General features: G+C 44.4%; 1 protein-coding gene across 3 annotated transcripts in view; it reads right to left on the bottom strand.

Annotated features, from left to right (window-relative positions):
- Positions 1-16,744: 16,744 nt before the first annotated feature.
- ZNF182 (zinc finger protein 182) overlaps positions 16,745-21,696 on the bottom strand; it is a 30,350-nt gene continuing 25,398 nt past the window's right edge. For all 3 annotated transcript variants that reach the window (XM_035003968.1, XM_035003978.1, XM_035003959.1), the window contains exon 6: positions 16,745-18,982. In XM_035003968.1, coding sequence (XP_034859859.1) covers positions 17,352-18,982 — 1,631 coding nt within the window. In that variant the 3' untranslated portion in view covers positions 16,745-17,351. The remainder of the gene's footprint in view (positions 18,983-21,696) is intronic.

Raw genomic sequence — 21,696 nt, forward strand, 5'->3', positions numbered from 1 at the left:
CCCATGTCCAGCTCCCTGCTCTGTGGGGAGCCTGTTTCTCCCTCTCTCCTCTGCTTGTTCTCTCTCTCTCTCTCTCTCTCAAATAAAATTTAAAACAAATGTTTGGTAGAATTTGTGAAACCATCTGGGCCTGGACTTTTGTTTGTTGAAAGATCTTTTTATTGATTCAATTTCTTTGCTGGTTATTGGTCTGTTCAAGTTTTTTATTCCTTCTTGTTTAAGTTTGGTAGTTTATACATTTGGCAGAATTTATCCATTTCTTCCAGGTTGTCCAATTTGTTGGCATAGAGTTTTCCATACTATTCTCTTAAAACTGTTCATATTTCTGTGGTGTTGGTTGTTATTTTTCCTCTCTCATTTGTGATTTTATTTGTGTCCTTTCTCTCTTTGTTAAGTCTGGCTAGAGGTTTATCAATTTTATTAATTTTTTCAAAGAACCAGCTCCTGGTTTCACTGATCTTACCTATTTTTTATTTATTTTTTTTTTAGTTTCTATACCATTGATTTCTGCTCTAATCTTTGTTATTTCCTTCCTTCTGCTGGTTTTAGGCTTTGTCTGTTCTCTTTCTAGCTCCTTCAGGTGTAAGGTTAGGTTGTTAGGATTTTTCTTGCTTCATGAGGTAGCCCTGCATTCCTTCCCTGTTAGAATCACTTTTGCTGCATCCCAGTGGTTTTGGATGGTTGCGTTTTAATCTTCATGTGTTTCCATGTATTTTTAAATTTCTTTGATTCCTTGGCTGACCCATTCATTCTTCTCTAGCACATTGTTTCCCCTCCATGTATTTTTGACCTTTCTGGATTTTTTTCTTGTGATTTACTTCAAGTTTTGTAACATTATGGTCAGAAAAGGTGCATGGTATGACTTCAATCTTTTTTAATTTGTTGAGGCCTGTTTTGTGTCCTAATATGTGATCTGTTCTGGAGAATATCACATGCATGCTTGAAAACAAAATGTGTATTCTACTGTTTTGGGATGGAATGTTCTGAATATATCTGTTAAGTCCATCCAGTCCAGTGTGTCATTTAAAGCCATTGTTTCCTTGTTTATTTTGTTTGGATGATCTATCCCTTGATGTAAGTGGGGTGTTAATATCCCCTACTATTACTGTATTATTTATCAATTAGTTCCTTTATGTTTACTAATTGTTTTATATATTTGGGTACACCTATGTTGGGTGCATAAATATCTACAGTTGTTAGATCTTCTTGTTGGATTGTCCCCTTTAGGATGCTATAGTGTCCGTCTTCATCTCTTGTTACAGTCTTTGTTTTAAAGTCTAGTTTGTCCGACATAAGTATGGCTACTCCGGCTTGCTTTTGACATCCATTTACATGGTAAATATTTTTCCATCCCCCTCACTTTCAATCTGCAGGTGTCTTGAGGTCTAAAATGAGTCTCTTGTAGGCAGCATATAGGTGGGTCTTGTTTTTCTTAATCCATTCTGTCACTCTATATCTTTTGATTGGAGCGTTTGGTCCATTTACATTCAGAGTGATTATTGATATGTGTTTAGTGCCATTTTTTACTTGTTTTGTCATTGTTTCTGGAGATTTTCTCTGAGTCTTTATTGTCTTTTGTCATTTTTGGTCTTTCCTTCCCACTCAAAGAGTCCCCTTTAATATTTCTTGCAGGGCTGGTTTAGTGGTCACGAACTCCTTTAGTCTTGTTTGTCTGGGAAACTCTTTCTCTCTCCTATTCTGAATGACAGCCTTACTGGTCAGAGTATTCTTGGCTGCAGATTTTTTCCAGTCAGCACTTTGAACATACCATGCCACTCCCTTCTTGATTGCCAAGTTTCAGTTGATAAATTTGTAGCAAGCCGTATGGGTCTTCCCTCGTTAAGTCAAGGACTTCTCTTGTTTTGCTCCTTTTTTATCAGCACATTTTGCAAATTTAATTATAGTAGGTCTTGGTGTTGGCCTGCTTTGGTTGATTTTGATGAGAATTCTCTGTGCCTTGTGGATCTAGATGTCTGTTTCCATCCCCAGATTAGTTTTCACCATTATTTTCTCAAATGAATTTTCTGCCCCATTTTCCCTCTCTTCTCCTTCTGGAACTCCAATAATACACTATTACATTTGATGGAGTCACTGAGTTCCCTAAGTCTATTGTCTTATTCCATCATTCTTCTTTCTCTCGTTTGTTCAGCGTCTTTGTTTTCCATTATTCTCTCTTCTGTATCACTAATTCACTCCCCTGCTTCTTCCAGTCTGCTCTTCATTGCATCAGGGCTGTTTCCAATCTCAGTTATTGCACTCTTCATTTCTGACTGTTTTTTTTTAACTCTTTTCTCTCTGTGGTGAGGGCCCCCATGAGGTCTTACAGTGAGTCTTGTCTTAAGCCCAGCGAGTATCCTTATCATTGTTGCTTTCAATTCCCCATCAGGCATGTTACTTAGATGTGTTTCATTTAGATCTCTGGCCATGGCCTTATCTTGGTCTTTTCATCTGGGATGAAAAAGGCAGAGGCTTAACCGACTGAGCCACCCAGGCACCCTCTACATTTTGTTATAATAAAGACACCTCACTGTTCTTGAATGCTGAAGACAGAGGTGGCTCTATAGTCAGAACACTAACAGATGAGCTGATACACAGGCCCACACATGTAGCTCAAGCCCAAGGGTTGGTGGTGGACCTTTAGAGCTCAGAGCCCAGAATACATCCCATGTTCACTGTGAGCATCATCCAAAATAAGTATGTCAGTACCATTCTGGTGGCCTAATCTCATGAGAGTCCACGAGAGAAACGTGGTACCATGCAGTAAGTGCTGTCTGTTTGCAATACTAGAACCAGACCTGGGGACCTGCCCAGATGGCACTGGCCCCAGCTAGTCTCAGGCACCGGACAGAGACAGTTTAGAGGCAGCCAGCCACACGGGGCCTGGCGTCCCCACTCGTGGTGTCTAAGGGCCAGACCAAAGGAAGTGGTCCCTCCCGGGTAGCACAGGCTGTAGTTGGGCTTGGTACTCATCTGGTCTGACAGCTTTGGTCCTGGAATTCTCTGTGCTCCTGGCCTCTCAGATCTCCGTCTCCCCAGCAGCTTTATGATGCCTCCAAATAAATAATGTCTTTTATCCAGTTGTTTAGTTGATCTTAGCAGGAAAATTGGTCTGCTAAAAGCTTCTCTGTCATCACCGAAAGCAGAACTTTCTCCAGTTAGATTTTTGTTTCTCATCCAACATGTAACACAAACCAGGTTGAGCACAGGCATCCTTTTTTGTTTGTTTTGGTTTTTTTAAGATTTTATTTATTTAAGAGAGAGTGAGAAAGAACACGCCTGAGCAGGGAGGAAGGGCAAAGGGAAAGGGAGAAGCAGGCTCCCCGCCGAGCAGGGAGCCCGATGCGGGGCTCGATCCCAGGACCCTGGGACCATGACCTGAGCTGAAGGCAGACGCTTAATGACTGAGCCACCCAGGTGCCCTGCAGGCATTTCTTGAACAGGGAAAATGTTCCCACATATCTTCCTCATCACCCAGGGATGGCCATTTAGATGTAGTCATCACGTGTCATTACAAACTCAGGACGTTTGAGGATGAGGAAAAAAGATAGCTTTCAAGACCTAAGTATAAAAGGTTCTATGTAGGACACGATAATGATGAATACCAGATTACCTGGGCGAGCCTTCCTTGCCCAGGGACCAGGTGGCTGCCATTCTGTGATATTACATCTCCACACAGAGGTCTCTGAGCAGGGCCACTGTGCTGCCACTCTTGCCAGCTGAAGTTCTCAGCCTTCTCAGATGTCACTGATCTTGTGGTGGCTCCATCTGAAGCGGTCATCTATTAGAGAAGGTCATCAAGAAGGTGTGACCACCAGGTGACCTGTGAGCTGGAGCCCAGCAATGAGAGGCCCCTCACCCCCTCTCCTGTCCTTGGAATGCCTGCCATTCCCACGGTGGGAGCCGTTTTCCAGGATGCAGCCTCAAGAGAGGGATGTGTTGTTGACACTACTTGGATGGTATACGTGACTAAACCCTGTTAAGGCCTCTATAGAAAGTTTTAAGAGTCTGGCAGGCAGACACAGAGATCTACTCATCTCACGGCCACCCACGACAAGCCTCGGAAGTTCCCTTGCTTATTAGAGCTGCCATTTGCCAATCTGGAATGGGTTGCCTCTTTCTTTGGTCTCCCCTTGCTCTCCATGTATGGGGGCCAGTTTGTGAAGCAACAACTGGTGAGCCGTCCCAAAGTCCGAACAAATGCACCAGCTTGCAACCCTCTCGGGAGCTCTCAGGGTATAATCTGAAACTGGCCTCTCGTACTCCGAGGGCAGGGAGAGAACAGAGAGTCAGGCCACACCAGCTTAGTATGTAGCCGGTTTAATAAGCAAAGGAAACTTACGTACAGGATTTGTCTTGGGGAGAAGCAAGATGAGTAGATCCCGGCACCTGTCCAGCAAATCTTAAACATTTACGTAGAGGGTTTGACTGGGTTCAGTCAAGAATACTGTGCAGGTGTTCTCAACCCCACATCACTATCTCAAGGCTCTGTCCTTAGAGCAGCCTCTGGGAGCGGGAAAGGCAAGCGGAACCCACGCTTCAAGGACAGGGCTGGGGAGTAAGGAGCCTCTGATCGACCGGCTCACATGTTAACTGTCAGACACTTCCTCTTGATGACTTTCTCCAGCAAAATGGGCCTTGGGGAGGAAGCATCCACAGGAGAAATCCTGAGTTGGCCATCAACCTCTCGGGGGGGGTGGGGGGGGGGGTCCAGATGTTAGATGCTTGTGCACTGCCATGTGAGTGTGGAGATGCCCCATAACACTGGCCGGTTTGATGTGCTTGCCTGAGGAACCACGCAGAGTGTACTGCAGCGGAGAAGGAAAACAAATGGCGGGCGCCTGGGTGGCTCAGTTGGTTAAGCGACTGCCTTCGGCTCAGGTCATGATCCTGGAGTCCCGGGATCGAGTCCCGCATCGGGCTCCCTGCTCGGCAGGGAGTCTGCTTCTCCCTCTGACCCTCCCCCCTCTCATGCTCTCTCTCATTCTCTGTCTCAAATAAATAAATAAAATGTTTAAAAAAAAAAAAAAAAAACAAATGGCAGCCGCAGTGGGCTGGGCACTGCTTGAAACGGTTCATCTGCCCAACTAGAGGCTGAAGCGCGAGTTAGAAAGTTGGGAGAAGCGCGGAAATTAGAGAAGAACATGCAGTTGTCTACTACTTTGCTAGCTTCGGGGCTGGCACACCAGGTGGGGGAACAGGATAATAAGTTGGAGACCTTAGCGTGCCGTTTTGCGAAGCTATGAGGGTGCAAGCTGCTGCAGATTAAGGTCTGAGTGTTTTTTTAAAAAAACATTTCATTCACTTACTTGAGAGAGAGAGAGAGAGCACAGAGGGAGAGGGAGAAGCAGACCCCTGCTGAGCAGGGAGCCCAACATGGAGCTCAATCCCAGGACCCTGGGATCATGACCTGAGCCGAAGGCAGACGCTTCACCGACTGAGCCACCCAGGCGCCCCAAGGGTCTGAGCATTAGTGGCAAAATCTGATAAGGATGCTGAGAGGTGGAATCCCTGGGAAAGTGAGGAAAGTGAAGAGGAGGGTGTTGTGGTAATTGATAGTGGAATAGATGAAGTGCCCCCATGCCATATGACCCCTGATACAAAGGAAAATTTTAAGTAGTAATTGTCCTAGACTTCTGATAATAGAGAAATATGCCCCAAAACTCCTAGGAGAAAACTTGAATTCTTTCTGTCCCTTGAAATTGTAAATCTTACTGTGTCTTTGAAAAGGAAACACCCCAGGAAATAACGAAAACACTGTCCATGATTGCCTGAGACTGAGGAGAGAAAAAGGGAAAGAGGCTTTTTAAAATACTACTATAGAACTATAGCTCCCTTGCCCAAAATCTAGCTCACAGCTTCCGTAAGATTACTTGTCAAAGGCAAATACAAGTCTTCAAATCTTCTCCACAAATGTTAGTGAAAGGCTTTAGCCATGTAAGCTGGTAACCTTAACTTGTTCCATCTTCCAGAGATAAAATTTGGATTCAACTGTTGGCTATAAACTAGTGAGTTTTGCATTGTACCTGATTCGTGACTAAAGTTTTGGAATGAAAGCTATGGAGGCTCTGTGCCTCTATGTTTATGTTTGTCTGTGGATATTAGGCTATGAATAGAGGATTTCCTACGTCTGGAGGATATTGCTAAAATCCGTTTGTAAAAGAGCTTGATTTAATTGGCTTAAATAAGTTTTAATAGTAATAGTGGACTTATGTAAAACTATAACTTAATTTTGTTTCATCTGCTAGAAGGACAAAGTTTTCTTGTACTATTGGTCTGTTCTTCAGGAAGTTGTGAGAAGTTTTTCTTTACCTTTTAAGTAACTTGCCTAGAAAACAAAGATTCTGTGTTTTATCAAAGTAATTTCTGTGTGCAGCGTTGTCTTTAGCATATCTGTGATTACTTAAGAAAACAGTCCTCTCTATTGAAAGAGCTAAGTTTTTTTATAACTATGTAACTTTCTATATTTGCCTTTGAAGTCTTTGTCACTGATTAAATGGATAACTAAGTATTGTTTCACAGTGATCTATGATTCTGTTTAATGAAGTGTTTTAAATTCCTTTGATATTTTAGACAAATGTCATAAAAACAAATTCTGAAGTCTTGTTTTTTTAGAGATTTTATTTATTTTAGAGAGTTGGGAGTGGGGAGAGGGAGATTCTTTTTTTTTTTTTTTTCCATCAATGGATAGATCGGAGAGGGAGATTATCTTGAGCAGACTCTGCCTGCTGAGCACAGAGCCTGATGTGGGGCTCAATCCCACGACCCCAAGATCACGACCTGAGCTGAAACCAAGAGTTGGATGCTTAACCGACTGAGCCACCCAGGCGCCCCAAATTCCAAAGTCTTTTTGACCTCAAACTAACTTCGGGATTTTCTAGATGTTCCCTGGAACATCTCAAAAGATGTGTTCTCTCTCCTTATAAAAGAAAGATATTAAACTAATTAGGCTTATTTGATATGTTAAATTACATGGGAAGCATTGTCAGATAAGAAGTGATGCTAAACTTTCATTAGGTTATATTCATATAAATATATTTATTTAAGATTTTTATTTATTTGTCAGCACATGCAGGGGGAGCGGCAGGCAGAGGGAGAGGCAGACTCCCCGCTGAGCAGGGAGCCCGATGCGGGGCTCGATCCCGGGACCCCGGGATCATGACCTGAGCCGAAGGCAGATGCCCAACCGACTGAGCCACCCAGGTGTCCCAAATATATGTTATATTTATATAAATGTAAGTGTCCCAGAAATTGTATGAAATTTCTAAAACTCTGATATTTCCTGGTATAATGTTATCAATCATAAGTCTAGTTATTTTTTTTTAAGATTTTATTTATTTATTTGCCAGAGAGAGCGAGCAAGCACAAGTAGGGGGAGCAGCAGGGGCAGAGGGAGAAGCAGGCTCCCCGCTGAGCAGGGAGCCCGATGCGGGGCTCGATCCTAGGACCCTGGGATTATGACCTGAGCCTAAGGCAGATGCTTAACCAACTGAGCCACCCAGGCACCCCTCTAGTTGTTATTTTTTTAAGGATGTCACAGAAATAACCAGATTTCCTCCAGATCTTCTCACCACTTTCCACAGACGACTCCTCTCCCAGCAGGGCCTTAAGAGGCCTATCACTCCCTTCCTTGTCTCCTGAGCCATAGCAGCACTTTCCTTGGTATGTCTTTTGCTTAATATGCCCCTTTTTATATAAATAAAAGATACATTAGAGTTGTTCTCTCCGAAAAAAAGAAAAAAAATTTCCTTGTTCATTGCATTATCATGAACTCTCATCAGATCTTTATGACTATTTTTAAGTCTTTGGTCATTTATAGATGGTTATCCTTTTACTGTAATGCTTTGGCAAAAGTGTTCCTACAAAAGTGCATCATCTTCAAGGGGATTCGTGGAAGAGGCTCTGACAGGTTCGGGTTTCTGAGAACAATGATGAATGTGCCTTCATGTGGGAGGGGCAACAGTGGATCTTCCAAATGCTTCCCCAGGGCTACCTGCACAGCCCCACAGTACATCATGGGATGGGAGCCCGAGAACTGTCCCCGTTCTCTTTCCCCACATTGGTAAGATGGGCCCATTGCACTGATGTAATGTTAACGTGAAGATTTGCTTCTGCTGCGGGACACCCTGAAGGCTTTGCTGGAGCATCTGTGAGGGAGAGGATGGGCAGTGAACCCACAGAAAATTCAAAGCCCAGGCATCACTGTAGTTTGGGGAAGTTGTTTGGGTAAGATGTGCATTGTCTCAGAAGCTGTGACTGATCAAGTACCTACCCAACCGCTAAGAACGTGAAAGAAATGTAGGCCTTTGTAGGAATTTGGCGGTTTAGGAGGACTTTTATTCTCCACGTGGCACGGTGCCTTCATCCTTTATACTGCCTCGTAAAGAAAGGGCACGCGTGGGCTTGGGGATCAGAACAGCAGGCCCCCTTTGAGAAGGCAAAAAATATTAATGAAGCAGATGAAAACTCTGGGCATCTCCCAAGCCTGTAAGGCTGCCATTTGAGCTAGACGTGACTCCAGAAGGTATGGGTTGGGCACTATGGCAGAGACAACAGGAGGAGAGACTACCCCTAGGAATTGGGGTCCCAGCCCTGGAAGGGGGCAGATGCCCAGGATACCCCATAGAGAGACAGCTTCTAACGGTACACAGCGCTCCTTCAGGTCGAGCCCCTCATGAAGGAAGAATACATCATGGCAAGAACTTCCCTCCTTACCAAAGGGCGGGTTGAGAGTACGTTCCATCTACCCACCTCTGCCATGGTTCAAACCCCCCACTTTGAAGAAGTCCCAGGCCTATTGGCAACAGAAGCGCACCCTGTCTGCCAGCCCATTGTCTCTAGAAGTACGGGGGCTACAGATCCTTTGGAGTATGTAGATCCTCCAAATGCCCCTGCCCCTATTCCTGTGGCCACTTGCAGCCCGTGGAGTGGGAGCGGGGGCAATTCCTGTTGATGCCTAGAAACAGGAACAAGCCACGGGAGCCATAAAGCTGAACTCAGAGCGGTTTGGCTGGTGATCACTCCTGAGCCCCAGCTGCTAACCCTTTGCACTGACAGTTGGCCGGTTCTAAAGGGATTGACCCCGTGGCTTGGACAGTGGGAAGCTGAGTGGTGGGTGATCATGAGTAAGCCCTCTTGGGGTCAGGATAGGTGGAAAAGCATTTGGGTGCACGTTCGAGAACCTGAGGCAGTCTTCCCTGTCTTCTACATCCTAGGTCGTGAGGCATGGACACCCCCTGGCAGGCAGCTGCTGCCCCAGCGTGGGTACAGGCCCTAGCAACAGATCCTTCAGTAGATAAAACAGATTAGGGGCAAAGGAAGACTGGCCCCCATAGCACCTGTGTGGGTGGTATATTGCCCTTGAGATGCAGTGACAGCACGTCCTGTGTGTTCTAAACCGTGCCCACGACAGCTGCTGATGGAGTCGGAACATCCACGGGAGTTCCCAGCTGGTGAGAGATCGGCAAACTGATGATACTGGCCCCCGCCTCCCTCTTGAGTCAGGGTTCTATATATGCCTCGGTTTGTATGGCCACTGCATCTGGCCTGACCCAAGCTTGCCCCAGTCACTGTGCAAACCAGGCTGCCACCATTAGGGGATTAGAGAAACTGCGTACCATGTACGATACCCTCACTGACCAGACAGTGATTGGGGGTCACGGTTCAAAGGTCATGATGCGCAAGACTGGGCAAAAGAACATGGCGTTGAACAAAGCAGCAGGGTTGGTAGAAAGGAAGGATGGAATATTAAAGCAGCAGATTAAATTACTAACAGGTAAACCCACCTCGGCCCGGTGTTGTAGCCTTTTTTTTTTTTTTTTTAAAGATTTATTTGTCAGAGAGTGAGAGAGAAAGAGAGAGCACAAGCAGGGAGAGTGGCAGGCAGAGGAGCCCGGTGTGGAACCTGATCCCAGGACCCCAGGATCATGACCTGAGCCAGAGGCAGATGCCCAACTGACCGAGCCACCCAGGCGTCCCTGTTGCAGCCTTTAATACATTTGAATGATCAACCAGGGGCCACTGCTGAGACACCCAACACTATGAAGGTATGGAAGTCACAGGAGATGGCCCTTGCCCTGACAGTCACCATGGATCAACATGCTGTGCTGCTGAGAACACACCTGGGGAAGACATCATCTGCTGGAATTTGCAATGGGGCATTTCACCAGGATGGGCGAGGGACCTCACACCCCCTGGTGAGGGGGAGCTACTCTCTCCTCCACTGGGATGCCATCGTCCTGCTGCAAGCTGGACTTGTTGACATGCACTCTGCCTGGAATGGAACATGCCCCATTGAAAGAGGGGAGGGGGAGGTCCTGTCCCTAGTCCATCTAGGGTTCTGACAGTACTGCCCCCACCAGCCAAATACATGGCATGCACAACCTGCTCAGGTTCCTAAGGCTTCCAGTCTCCCTTTCCTTGAGGCCAGCTGGGCACATTTTCTTTTCCACTGGTATGATCATCTGGCCGCCATCTTTGTCCCCTCCGTTGGCCTGGAGGGTGTTATCGCACACACTGAAACCTCACTAATTCACCCAACAAAGTGATAGCCAGCAGACCCTTCCTTGTATTGAACACTGAAATGTCTCTGATGAGCAAAATTGTCCTCCAAAATAGGATGGCCTTGGACATTATAACTGCCTTGCAAGGAGGCACCTGTCCATTATCCAAACAGAATGTTGTGTGTTCGCACCTGATGAGTCTGCTAATGTATCGTCTTTATTAAATCGCACGAGGCCCCAAGTGAACGTCTTGAGTGATCCAATCCCCAGCCCATAGGAATTAATAAATCGGTGGTTTGGGTCCTGGGGTTCTTGGTGGAAAAAACTGTTGCTCACGTGGGGAATTATCTTCTGAATCTGTGTTCTCTCTCGCACGTGCTATCGATACCTCTTGCTGGCTGATCAGGGCCCACTGCAGAAGAGGCGCACGTGTGAGCTTGTAAGAAGCAATCACAAGGGCTGGGGAGTTGGAGGAGGTCAGCGAGAGGGCGGGACTTCCAGTTCATCCGTGAGCTGGACCCAGGCAATGAGAGGCTCCGCACGCCCTCTCCTGTCCTTGCAATGTGTACTCTGTCCACCCTTCTCACAGTGGGAGCCATTTTCCGGGATGCAGACTTCAGAGAGTAAGGTGTTGTTGAGACCGTCTGGCTGGGGTATGTGACTGAACCTACTTAAGGCCTCTCTATACTTTTAAGATGCTGGCCAGCAGGTGTGAAGATCTACTCATCTTGTAGCCACCCAAGACAAGCCTCATAAGTAAGTTCCCTTATTAAGCTTGCCACGTACCAATCTGGAACAGTCTGCCTCTTTCTTTGATCTCTCCTTGTCTTCCATGTACAGGGGCCGGCTGGCAAACCAGAATCATTCCTGGGTGATGAAAAGACATATAGGAGCTCCTTGCCTGTAGAGTGCTGAAAATGTTCAGGAAAGATTCCTTATCCCTTTTGGACCCTGGAGATAGTCTCTCACCTCCCAAGGGAAGTGGCCAGACTTTGCAAGATATAATTTGGGCAGCTTTGTTATGTAGTCCATAAAGCTACCCTTTTCTCAGTCTTCAGAGACCCCCCCCCCCAAGCCCAAGCAGGTGCCTTAAATCCTGAATCATGTCCTCTTACAGTTGATCAAGTTACCAAACCAGACCTGATCTTCACGTTTGAGAGAGTCTTGGATGGCAGAAAAATCTAACGTTGCATAGGTGAGTGAGAACTAGGAAGATTGGGGATGGTGGATGGAAGGTTTTATCTGGTGAGAGACTTGACATGTGATCGACATATCTTTGGTCTTCCTTAAAGGAGAAGCGATAGGCCTCTGGTGATTATAGGACATGGGCGTGAGCTCCTCAGTTTAAATGACCTTTCCACATTCCCGTGCGTGCCCCCCCCCCCAATATTCTTTGCTTAGGTTTGAGAAAGAACCATGCCTGCCTTCCTTTTCCTCAAGATCTCATCCCTGCCTCTTTCAGCTGGAACAAGCCCTTCTGAGTCATTCTCCCTTTCCCTGGCCTTTTCATTTTCCAACCCTCCAGTTGTCATCAATCCCTTTTCTTATGCATTCAGACATTTATAGATCCGTCCTTAACTTTGTGACCTTTGTTTCTTCTGCTTTCTTCTCTCCTCCTTGTGAGAAGCTTTAAGCTGTTTTCTGTGTCTCCCAGTCAGATTCCACCCCACCCACATGTAAACTCCTCCTTTCAGGGATCTCCATTCCCTGGCCCTATCCATTATTCTTCTCTGCAACCCCCCCCCCCCAAATTGAAGCTATGGTGTTTGTCTTCTAGTTGTTGTCAGAAAGAAAAACAATTTGTGTTCTAGCTTATATTTAGCAGCCTTGCAAAATTCACTTAAGTCTAACAATTCATTTACAGATGCTTTTGGATTTTTCTGTGTAATGTCATCTGTAAAAATTGGGCGCTTTATTCCTTTCCAGTCATTCTTTTCTCTCTCACTGTGTATCACTAAGTCCTCCAGTACAGCAGGCATCCTAGTTCTCCTTCCTAGTCTCAGGAGGAAAGTTTTTACTGTCACCATTTTTTCTTTTTTAATACACCCTTTATCAGACTAAGGAAGTTCTCTCCTCTTCCTAGTTTGCTAAGAATTTATATTATGAATGGGTGTTGAATTGTATGAGATCCCCTTCTCGTTAATTACATTGGCTAAATTGTCGATTTTATTGACAAGGTTTTTTTCATAATTCCCCAATTTGTTTAATATATAAAATCTTTAGTGAAGTCCACTATATCACTCCTAATTTGAAAATTTGTGTTTTCCCTTTTTCTTGATCAGTCTGGGGTTTCTCACATTTATTAACCGTTTCAAAGAACTCCCTTTGATTTTTCTCTTATTGCCTGTCCTCTAGAGGACAGGAAAACAAATGTGATGGAGGAAACTCCTAAGTGTTAAGCACAGATAATAAGCTAGGAGCTTAAGATGTATCAAAATTCGTAAGGCGTGAAGTATAAATAATGAGTAAGCAAAGTGCTTTGTAGGCACCAGCAGAATTCGTAAGATGTGTTAAATATAGTTAGCAGGTAAGTTAGTAGGTGATGGGATACGCTCAAGATAAATAGAATAAATGGAATATATGATGGAACAAACAAGAGTGGTACTTGGAGGTAGAAAGGAATGCAAAGACTAGGTCATAAGGTATCCTACCACCCAAACCAACAGCTACATTTTACTTAAATTCACCACCAGTTGGTAACACTCGGGATGGTTCCATTGATAAAACCCAGGACCACGCAGGAAGCTAACTGGTGAGCTACAGTGGAGGCAAGCAAGGGGATGTCCTTGGCCCTGGGCATCCTCAGTCTGATTGGCCCCTTGTTTAAACTTCAACTCTGGTCCTCATCATCAGGGAGGCTGATGCAAGAGACACAGAGTGAGAACAGAGATAAGGGCGTATGAACATTACATAACAAAGGAGTCAGGAAATGTGGTCCTTCACCCTCTTTCCCCCTATTCTAAATGTTAACTTACCCATCTCTTTCCGTTTGCTTCTTGGTGGGTTTTTAAATATATGGATCTTGTGTTTTTTAAGTGACAATAAGCCACATGACTGGAGCATTTTTATTTTGGTCTGTGAGCCTTCCTATTCTGAGACCTCCGGGATGGCTTGCCTGGTAGCATACTGGAGTCCATCATTCAATCAAGGGAATTTCTCATAGTAACCATTCCCAAAGGAGGTGAGAAGGGATCCTAATTCACAGTTTGGAGATTTTTCCTAAGGAAGACAATAGGAAGTAACTGGTTACAATACTGGGGGTCCAGTGCTGATCTGGGTGGTCATAGGGCCAATCAAGGGTCACAGGGCTGATCTTAGGGATCTGAAGGTAGTCTCGAGGGTCCTGGGAAACAGGTTGAAGAGCCATCATTATGTATATCATTTTAGAGGTTTTAGCTAAAGCAAGACAACTGGCATAAATAATGGGGGACAGGACTCGGCTGGCCTATGGGCACAGCAGAGCTGATTTGGGGGTGGTATCAGGGTTATACTTGTGGTGGGGCCTCTCCCTCTCCCAGTGTATACAAATAAGGACACGGGACAGGGAAGGGACGGGACATTTGTTGAGCACGGTGTCCCAAGCACGGGCTCTTCCCATCGCATATACCTCTCGTCACCATGGGGTCCTCGGGGCAGCTCCTCTTTATGCAGAAACCCGTGACCACCTCCTGCCTCCTCCACTCAGTCCTCACCAAACCCTCACTGCCAATACCATGAGATCCTTCATCCCTGAAACCCAAGACCCTCCAGCCCAACTCCACAGAGCACCCTTCACTCCCCAGATCCAGCGGTCTGTCCCACGTCAACCCATACTCTTCCTCTTCACACTTGCTAGTGCTCTGCCACATTTTGCCACTTGTCTGTTCTTCACTGTCTGCCCCATTCACCATCGTTCCCACTATGCTTCACATCCCAACTTACTCTGCTCCGTCCACATTTCCAACATCCACTCTCTGCCCATTCACTCCTACTACTCGCTCCCACTTTCCCCAGCATTACTCATATTGGCTTCTACTTTCTTCTCAAGCAACTCACCCCACTGGCTATTTACCCTTTTTCCCTACTCTTCCCTGTTCGCCCTCATTCTGCCCGCCCCCATCTCCCCCCGCCTCGGCCCTTCATTACCCTCATCTATTTTCCCGATTCCGGTCCATTCATCCACATCCTGCTGTTCAACCCCCACCCTTTCCCCACCATGGTCCATGCCTCACTCACTCCCACTCACACACATGGCCCATCAGACTGCCATCTGTGTCCCAGGAAGCCGGTGTCCACAATCAACGTGAAAAGGCAAGATCTGACCGCTGTCCACACCGCCCTTCAGGCTGACCTCTGACGGTCCCGAAACCCCCAGGGATATTATCGGCAGGAAGAGGAAATGCTTCATTTCTGGTGCCTTTGGGCATCCTCTCAGGCTGCACCAGAAGCAAGTCCTTTAGCCCGACATTTCTTCCCCAAGCTTCCTTCTCCCTGGAAAGGCACTCAGTGTGACCTGACTTACAGAGCTCATAAAAAGTTAGCCCACTCCTCATTTTCTTGTAGGGTAATTTAGGGGAAAAACAAGGCCCGGCAGGAGACAGGAAGGGTCTCAGAGGTCTGACTCACTTACCTGTTTTGTTAAATCCAAACACTGACCCTGCCCTGGTTTTACACAGCTTGGGTTCCCCAGTTCCACCAGAGATCTAGTCCCAGGGAAAAGCCACAGAATCACGAGGGCCACAAATATGGTCACATAGTGGGACCTCTTACTCTGGGGCAGACGTGCTGCTACCTGGTCTTTGGCTGTGTCCATTCGGACCATGGCTCTTGATAGGTCACCAGCAGTAGTGTGACCTAGGGGGTGAGCTGCCCAATTTGCCTGCGTATTCACGCTTTTATCCCTTACAATAAAAATACGCATACCGGGGGGCGCCTGGGTGGCTCAGTCGTTAAGCGGCTGCCTTCGGCTCGGGTCATGATCCCCGAGTCCTGGGATCGAGTCCCACATCGGGCTCCCTGCTCAGCAGGAAGCCTGCTTCTCCCTCTCCCACTCCCCCTGCTTGTGTTCCTGCTCTCGCTGTCTCTGTCTCTGTCAAATAAATAAAATCTTTAAAAAAAAAAAAATATGCATACCCCAAACACAAAACGAAGTAATATAAATTATTTTGTTAAAATATAGAAAGACAACAGTGGGCTTTATTACAAGATATTTTCAGAGGTCACAGTGCACACTAAATTAAGAAACGTATTCCAGTCTCAATTATTTCAGGTTTATGTGATGTGGTCCCAGGTGACCTAAGAATCACTTTATTTGGCACCCTCAGGAAAGCAAGGCCTGTGTGCCTTTGGAACCGGCTGGATATCCGTTGTTCTGACAGATTATTCTATTTATTATTCACTCAAAACATTAAACTCCACATTGAACATCTGTGTCTTAAATGTTAGGAAATCCTGCATCTAGAATCTAACTTCATTATCACAGCAATGGAACAGAACATTTGTTTTAAAACGTTTTATTTGCTGAAAAGGTAGTACAGCCACAGAGCACGGTTTTCAAAAAGTTATGGAAGGACATACAGTTGTCTCCCAATGCCATGCCCCCAGCCACCCACTCCCCCTGCCCTTTCCCAGAGGTGATCAGGGTTCTCGGCTGCTCATGTATCTTCCCAGAGATAGTTTATGCATATATGCTCAATTATGTACTTGCAATTTGTTCTTTTTATATGCGAACGGTAGCATATTCACTATCCTGCACCTTGCTTTTTGCACCTAATAATGTATGGTGGAGATTGTCCCACATCACTACACACACGATGTCCAAGTTCTCTTTATATATATATATATATATTCGTTTTGTTCTCTTTATATATATATAAAGTTCTCTTTATATATATATATTCGAATATTATATATATATTCGTTTTGTCTACCTAGCAGGTTTGCTGTATGAACATACCAGGATTTCAGGATCCAGACCCGTCATCTGGACAGCTTCCAACCTTTTGTTTTTATAAAAGTGCACCAGTGAATATCTCTGTGTGTTCGTCATTTTGTACACTCATGAGTATATACATTCCTAGAAGTGGAACTGCGGGTCCAAAAGCCATTGCCTTTGTGGTTTTCATTACTTTGGAATCATTTTTATTTGAATAAGAGTTTTTCCTGGACTTGCTGTTTCCTGGAGGTTCACGTGGGGTAAGAAAAGGGGGCCACATTCTAGGCAGGTAAGTTTTTTTTTCTTACAACTGGTTTTTTTCCCCGTTTGGTATTTCTTTTAGATTTGACTTCTCCAGAGTCCGTAAACCGGGGCAGCTGTTGGGTTCTTCACAAGGAACACTCCTTTCTCTTGCCCCAGCCCATTGAGTGCTCCTCTCATGAGTGCAGACTACTTTCTACAAATACGGCTTGTCTGAGCGATTCCTTGTGGAGGCCTCTGCCAGTCTCTCCTCAGACCCCAAATGGGTCTGGGAGACATCCTACCTCCTACCTGCCAATGCCCTCTGTTACTGTGGTGGATGTAGTTGGCCTTGCACTCGGGGGATATCCTGAACCTCAACTAAGAGTCCTCACCAGTGCGGCCCCACGTGTGCAGCCTTGAGCATTCGCTTCGAAATCTCCTGCCCTGGCGCTCGATCCCCCCTGCCTCCAGCAGTGCGCTCATCAGGGCTTCCGCTATCTCCTCGTGTCAGATACAGAGATTACACTTCCGCTTTTGCTCCTTGTAGTGTTTGGATGAGGACTGAGATGAAAAGAAAAGAGACTGACTTTTACTCCCCATATTTAAACCAGAAATCAGAACATACTTTTAAAATGTTAATTAAATGGACAAAACTTTCCCTCCGTGAACGTTGACAGGCACCCTTGATCTACTCTCTAATGTGCAATGAGCTTTGACTTCCGGCTGTGGCCCTTCCCGTGGGCCTTCTTTCCCGTGTGTGTTCTCTGATGTACAATCAGGTTTGATTTTTGGGTAAAGGCCTTCCCACACTCTGCACACTTATAGGGTTTCTCTCCGGTATGAGTTCTCTGGTGTACAGTGAATGTGGATTTTTCTCTGAAGGCTTTGCCACACACAGAGCACGCGTAGGGTTTCTCTCCTGTGTGTGTTCGCTGATGTATTATGAGCTGGGACTTTTGGCTAAAAGCTTTCCAACATACGGGACATTCATAGGGTTTCTCTCCTGTGTGAATTCTCTGATGTATAATGAGCTTGGACTTTTCTCTGAAGGCTTTGCCACATTCGTTACATTTATAGGGTTTTTCTTCCGTATGAGTTCTTTGATGTATAATGAGGTATGATTTCTGGGAAAATGCTTTTTCACATTCACTGCATTCATAGGGCTTCTCTCCTGTATGACCCCTCTGGTGGAGCATGAGATAGGATTTCTGAGAGAATGCTTTCTCACATTCATTACATTCAAAAGGTTTCTCTCCTGAATGCGTTCGCTGATGTACGCCAAGGTTTGATTTTTGGGTGAAGGTTTTCCCACACACATCACATTCATAGGGTTTCTCTCCTGTATGAGTTCGCTGATGCACGATGAGGGTTGACTTCTCATTGAAAGACTTCCCGCATTCAGTGCATTTATGAGGTTTCTCCCCTGTATGAGTTCTTTGATGTATAATGAGAGTTGACTTATCACTGAAAGTTTTCTTACACTCATTACATTCATGGGGTTTCTTTCCTGTATGAGTACTATGATGTATAATTAGATCAAGCTTCTGTATGAAAGATTCCCCACATTTAGTGCATTCGTAAGTTTTCTCACCCGTGTGGGTTTTCTGATGGACAATGAGGTTTGACTTCTGAGTGAAGGCTTTTCCACATTCATTACATTCATAAGGTTTCTCTCCTGTATGAGTCCTGTAATGTATGATGACGGTTGACTTTTCTCTGAAGGCTTTTCCACATTCTGGACACTCAAAGGGTCGCTCTCCTGTATGACTTCTCAAGTGTATAATGAGCTGAGATTTTTGGCTAAAGGCTTTTCCACATTCAGTACATCCAAAGGGTTTCTCTCCCGTATGAGTTCTCCAATGTACAATGAGGTGTGACTTCTTGCTGAAGGTTTTCCTACACGCGGTGCATTCGAAGGGTTTCTCTCCATTTTTAATTCTCTCTTGTAGACTAAGCCCTTTCTTCCGCCTGAGGGCCTTCCCACACTCTTTATATCCGTGGGGCTTCACTCCAGGAGTTGTTTTCTCATACTCCGTATGGAAGAATAATTTTGCACATCCATTATCATGTTTCTTTCCTACAGAGCTTCTGGTAAATAAGTCTAAACTATCTACCATATTTCCAAATGGCTCATGTTTATGGGACCTTTGTATTGAAGCAACAAGGTTTGAATTCAGAGGAAGTGCATTTCCAAATTCATTATAGTCATGGCCAGTCTTGGTGAGAATTGTTTTCTTGTCAGGGAATCCAGCTTGCATCAACAGATATCTGTCTTGGTCATTCTGGTGCTGTCTCTCAATCTGTTCATCAATTTGACAGGCTGCTTCTAAAAGGAAGTACAATAAACCATTTTTGTAACTTAACATTATATAATGAACCTTCTTTAAAAATTCCCTACCATATGAAAGCTGATACTATTATCTCATTTTATCTGAGCTCCTAGAGAGGATCTTGACCATCAAATCCTGTTCTTTTACTAAACTCCCACCTGCTAAGCTTTTTGTTACCAAGAACAATCTTACCCTGACATCTCAGTCTGTCTTACCTCTACTTTTACATCATCTCTGATTTCCATCAACTCTGGGGACCTTATCAACCTTTATCTTCATTTATCATATGAACTCCTCTAAGTGTACATGACTTATACTATTTCTAACTAAGTAGAAATGCAACAGTGTGGTTAGTGGACTCAAATTTTACAACAATCCTGAATCCACATTCTTAGTGAATCAGAGAAAGATCTAGAATAACCTTACAAAAACAAAGAAAAACTCAAAGATCTTTCCCCAATCTGGATTCATCCAAGCTTGCATTCACAGTTCTTCAACACCACCTTCTGCTCCTGTCTACACTATTTTCGCTAAAAACTATGACTGTATTAATGCCAAACCCTTCCTCATGTTCTATCACCCACATAGCCTAGTCTCCCATATTTTGCCATATTCAAAATCTAGGTAACTTTCAAGAAGCAATTCAGTCTTGTCTTTTTTTTTTTTTAAAGATTTTATTTATTTATTCATGAGAGAGAGAGAGAGGCAGAGGGAGAAGCTGGCTCCCCGCAGAGCGGGGAGCCCGATGCAGGACTCGATCCCAGGACCCTGGGATCATGACCTGAGCTGAAGGCAGACGCTTAACCAACTGAGTCACCCAGGTGTCCCTGCAATTCAGTCTTTTCAAAGAAGCTTATTCTGATCTTCCTGTATAACTTTAATTTTTGTTAATTTGTAGTTATCTATACCACTCGTTTAGACAGTTAAAGTTGCAAAGCTTTGCCTTAAATATACCATATTCCATCAACTGCAAGATGCATATTATTTCACATTTTAACACATTTCTGAATCCAGATGTAACTTATAATCAGTGGCATGTCATCAATTAATTGGTGGCAATTTTTCTTAGTGGTATGTATTAAAATCAATTGGATCTTGAAGTCAATAAAATATGGTAAATACTTTTTGCATATATACCGAATTTTAATCATCTTTGTAGTTTACTTTTCACCTTTTCCTAAAATTTTGTGTGAAAAAATGTACAGAAAAGATGAAAGAGTACAAAAACTACTCATACTATTCATACTACCACTCAGATTTAATAGTGATAACATTTACAATTGTAATACTGAATTTTAAAATGGACCATGTTCCTACGACATCCTTAATATCATTAGCAAAAAACTAGTTCTTAGGCATGAATATCAGAATCACAGAAAAAGTTTTTACAAAATACATCTGCTGGGACCACCCAAGCTCCACCAACCATCTACTAAATCTGGACGTCGTTAGATGGTAAGCAGCAGCATGGTTAGGGCCATAAGCTCTCTAGCCCAGGCTCAAATCCTGGCTCAACCATTCACTTGCTCTGTGACCTCAGCAACTTACCTAATCTATTTGTATTTTATTTCCCACCTGGAAACAGGAATTATAATAGTGCCCACCTAAATATGTTAACAGGGATTAAACAACTTCTAACGGGGCACGCATGGCACACAGGAAGTACTTTTTTTTTTAAGATTTTATTTATTTGACAGAGACATAGTAAGAGAGGGAACACAAGCAGGGGGAGTGGAAGAGGGAGAAGCAGCCTTCCCACGAACTGGGGAGCCCGATGCGGGGCTCGATCCCAGGACCCCGGGATCATGACCTGAGCCGAAGGCAGACGCTTAACGGCTGAGCCACCCAGGTGCCCCCAGGAAGTACTTTCAACTGTTTACTAGAACAACTGATGCTACTACTACAATAACTAACCTGGTTAAGAGCCACTATGCTACTACAAAAAGAAAGAACTCAATATATTTAACATGCTCTTGACCATTAAGTGAAAAAAGGTGAATAAAACTGTACATAGTAGGCTACCATTTTTTAAGGAAAGAAATACATGAATACCTATTTATATAGACTCATCATGTAAACAAGGGAAGAATATACCTTTAAATTTTAATAAATGGTTACCTACAGAAGGAAGGAAGAGAATGAAATGAAGGGAAAGAAACTGAACTTCTTTAAATATACCTTGTTTTCTAGATTCGACTTTGGAACCAAGTAAGTGTTTTATATATTCATAAAGCAAAACTGAATTTAAAAGGATTCCATAATAATAATATACCCTCACCTGTATTTCCAGACAACCACTGCTAAAAAGTCTTGATTCTCAATGGCATCAACATGATTACCTCAATTGATTCAAACCACTATCGACAGCAGTCTCAGAATAATACTAACAATATTACCATCAGATGTAAGATTAACAAAAACCTTTAAGCCCAGAATTTGATTTGGAAATACCAATTTTTTAAATGACGGGGAAGTATCAATTTGAATACATGATATATTTTCTCTTAAAAATCTTTTTTTTTTTAAAGATTTTATTTATTTATTTGAGAGAGAGAATGAGAGAGAGCACATGAGAGGGGGGAGGGTCAGAGGGAGAAGCAGGCTCCCTGCCGAGCAGGGAGCCCGACGCGGGACCCGATCCCGGGACTCCAGGATCAGGACCTGAGCCGAAGGCAGTCGCTTAACCAACTGAGCCACCCAGATGCCCTTA

The sequence above is a fragment of the Mirounga leonina genome, unplaced genomic scaffold (genome assembly GCF_011800145.1).
Source record: "Mirounga leonina isolate KUSES-001 unplaced genomic scaffold, KU_Mleo_1.0 Mir_101609, whole genome shotgun sequence".
NCBI lineage: Eukaryota > Metazoa > Chordata > Mammalia > Carnivora > Phocidae > Mirounga > Mirounga leonina.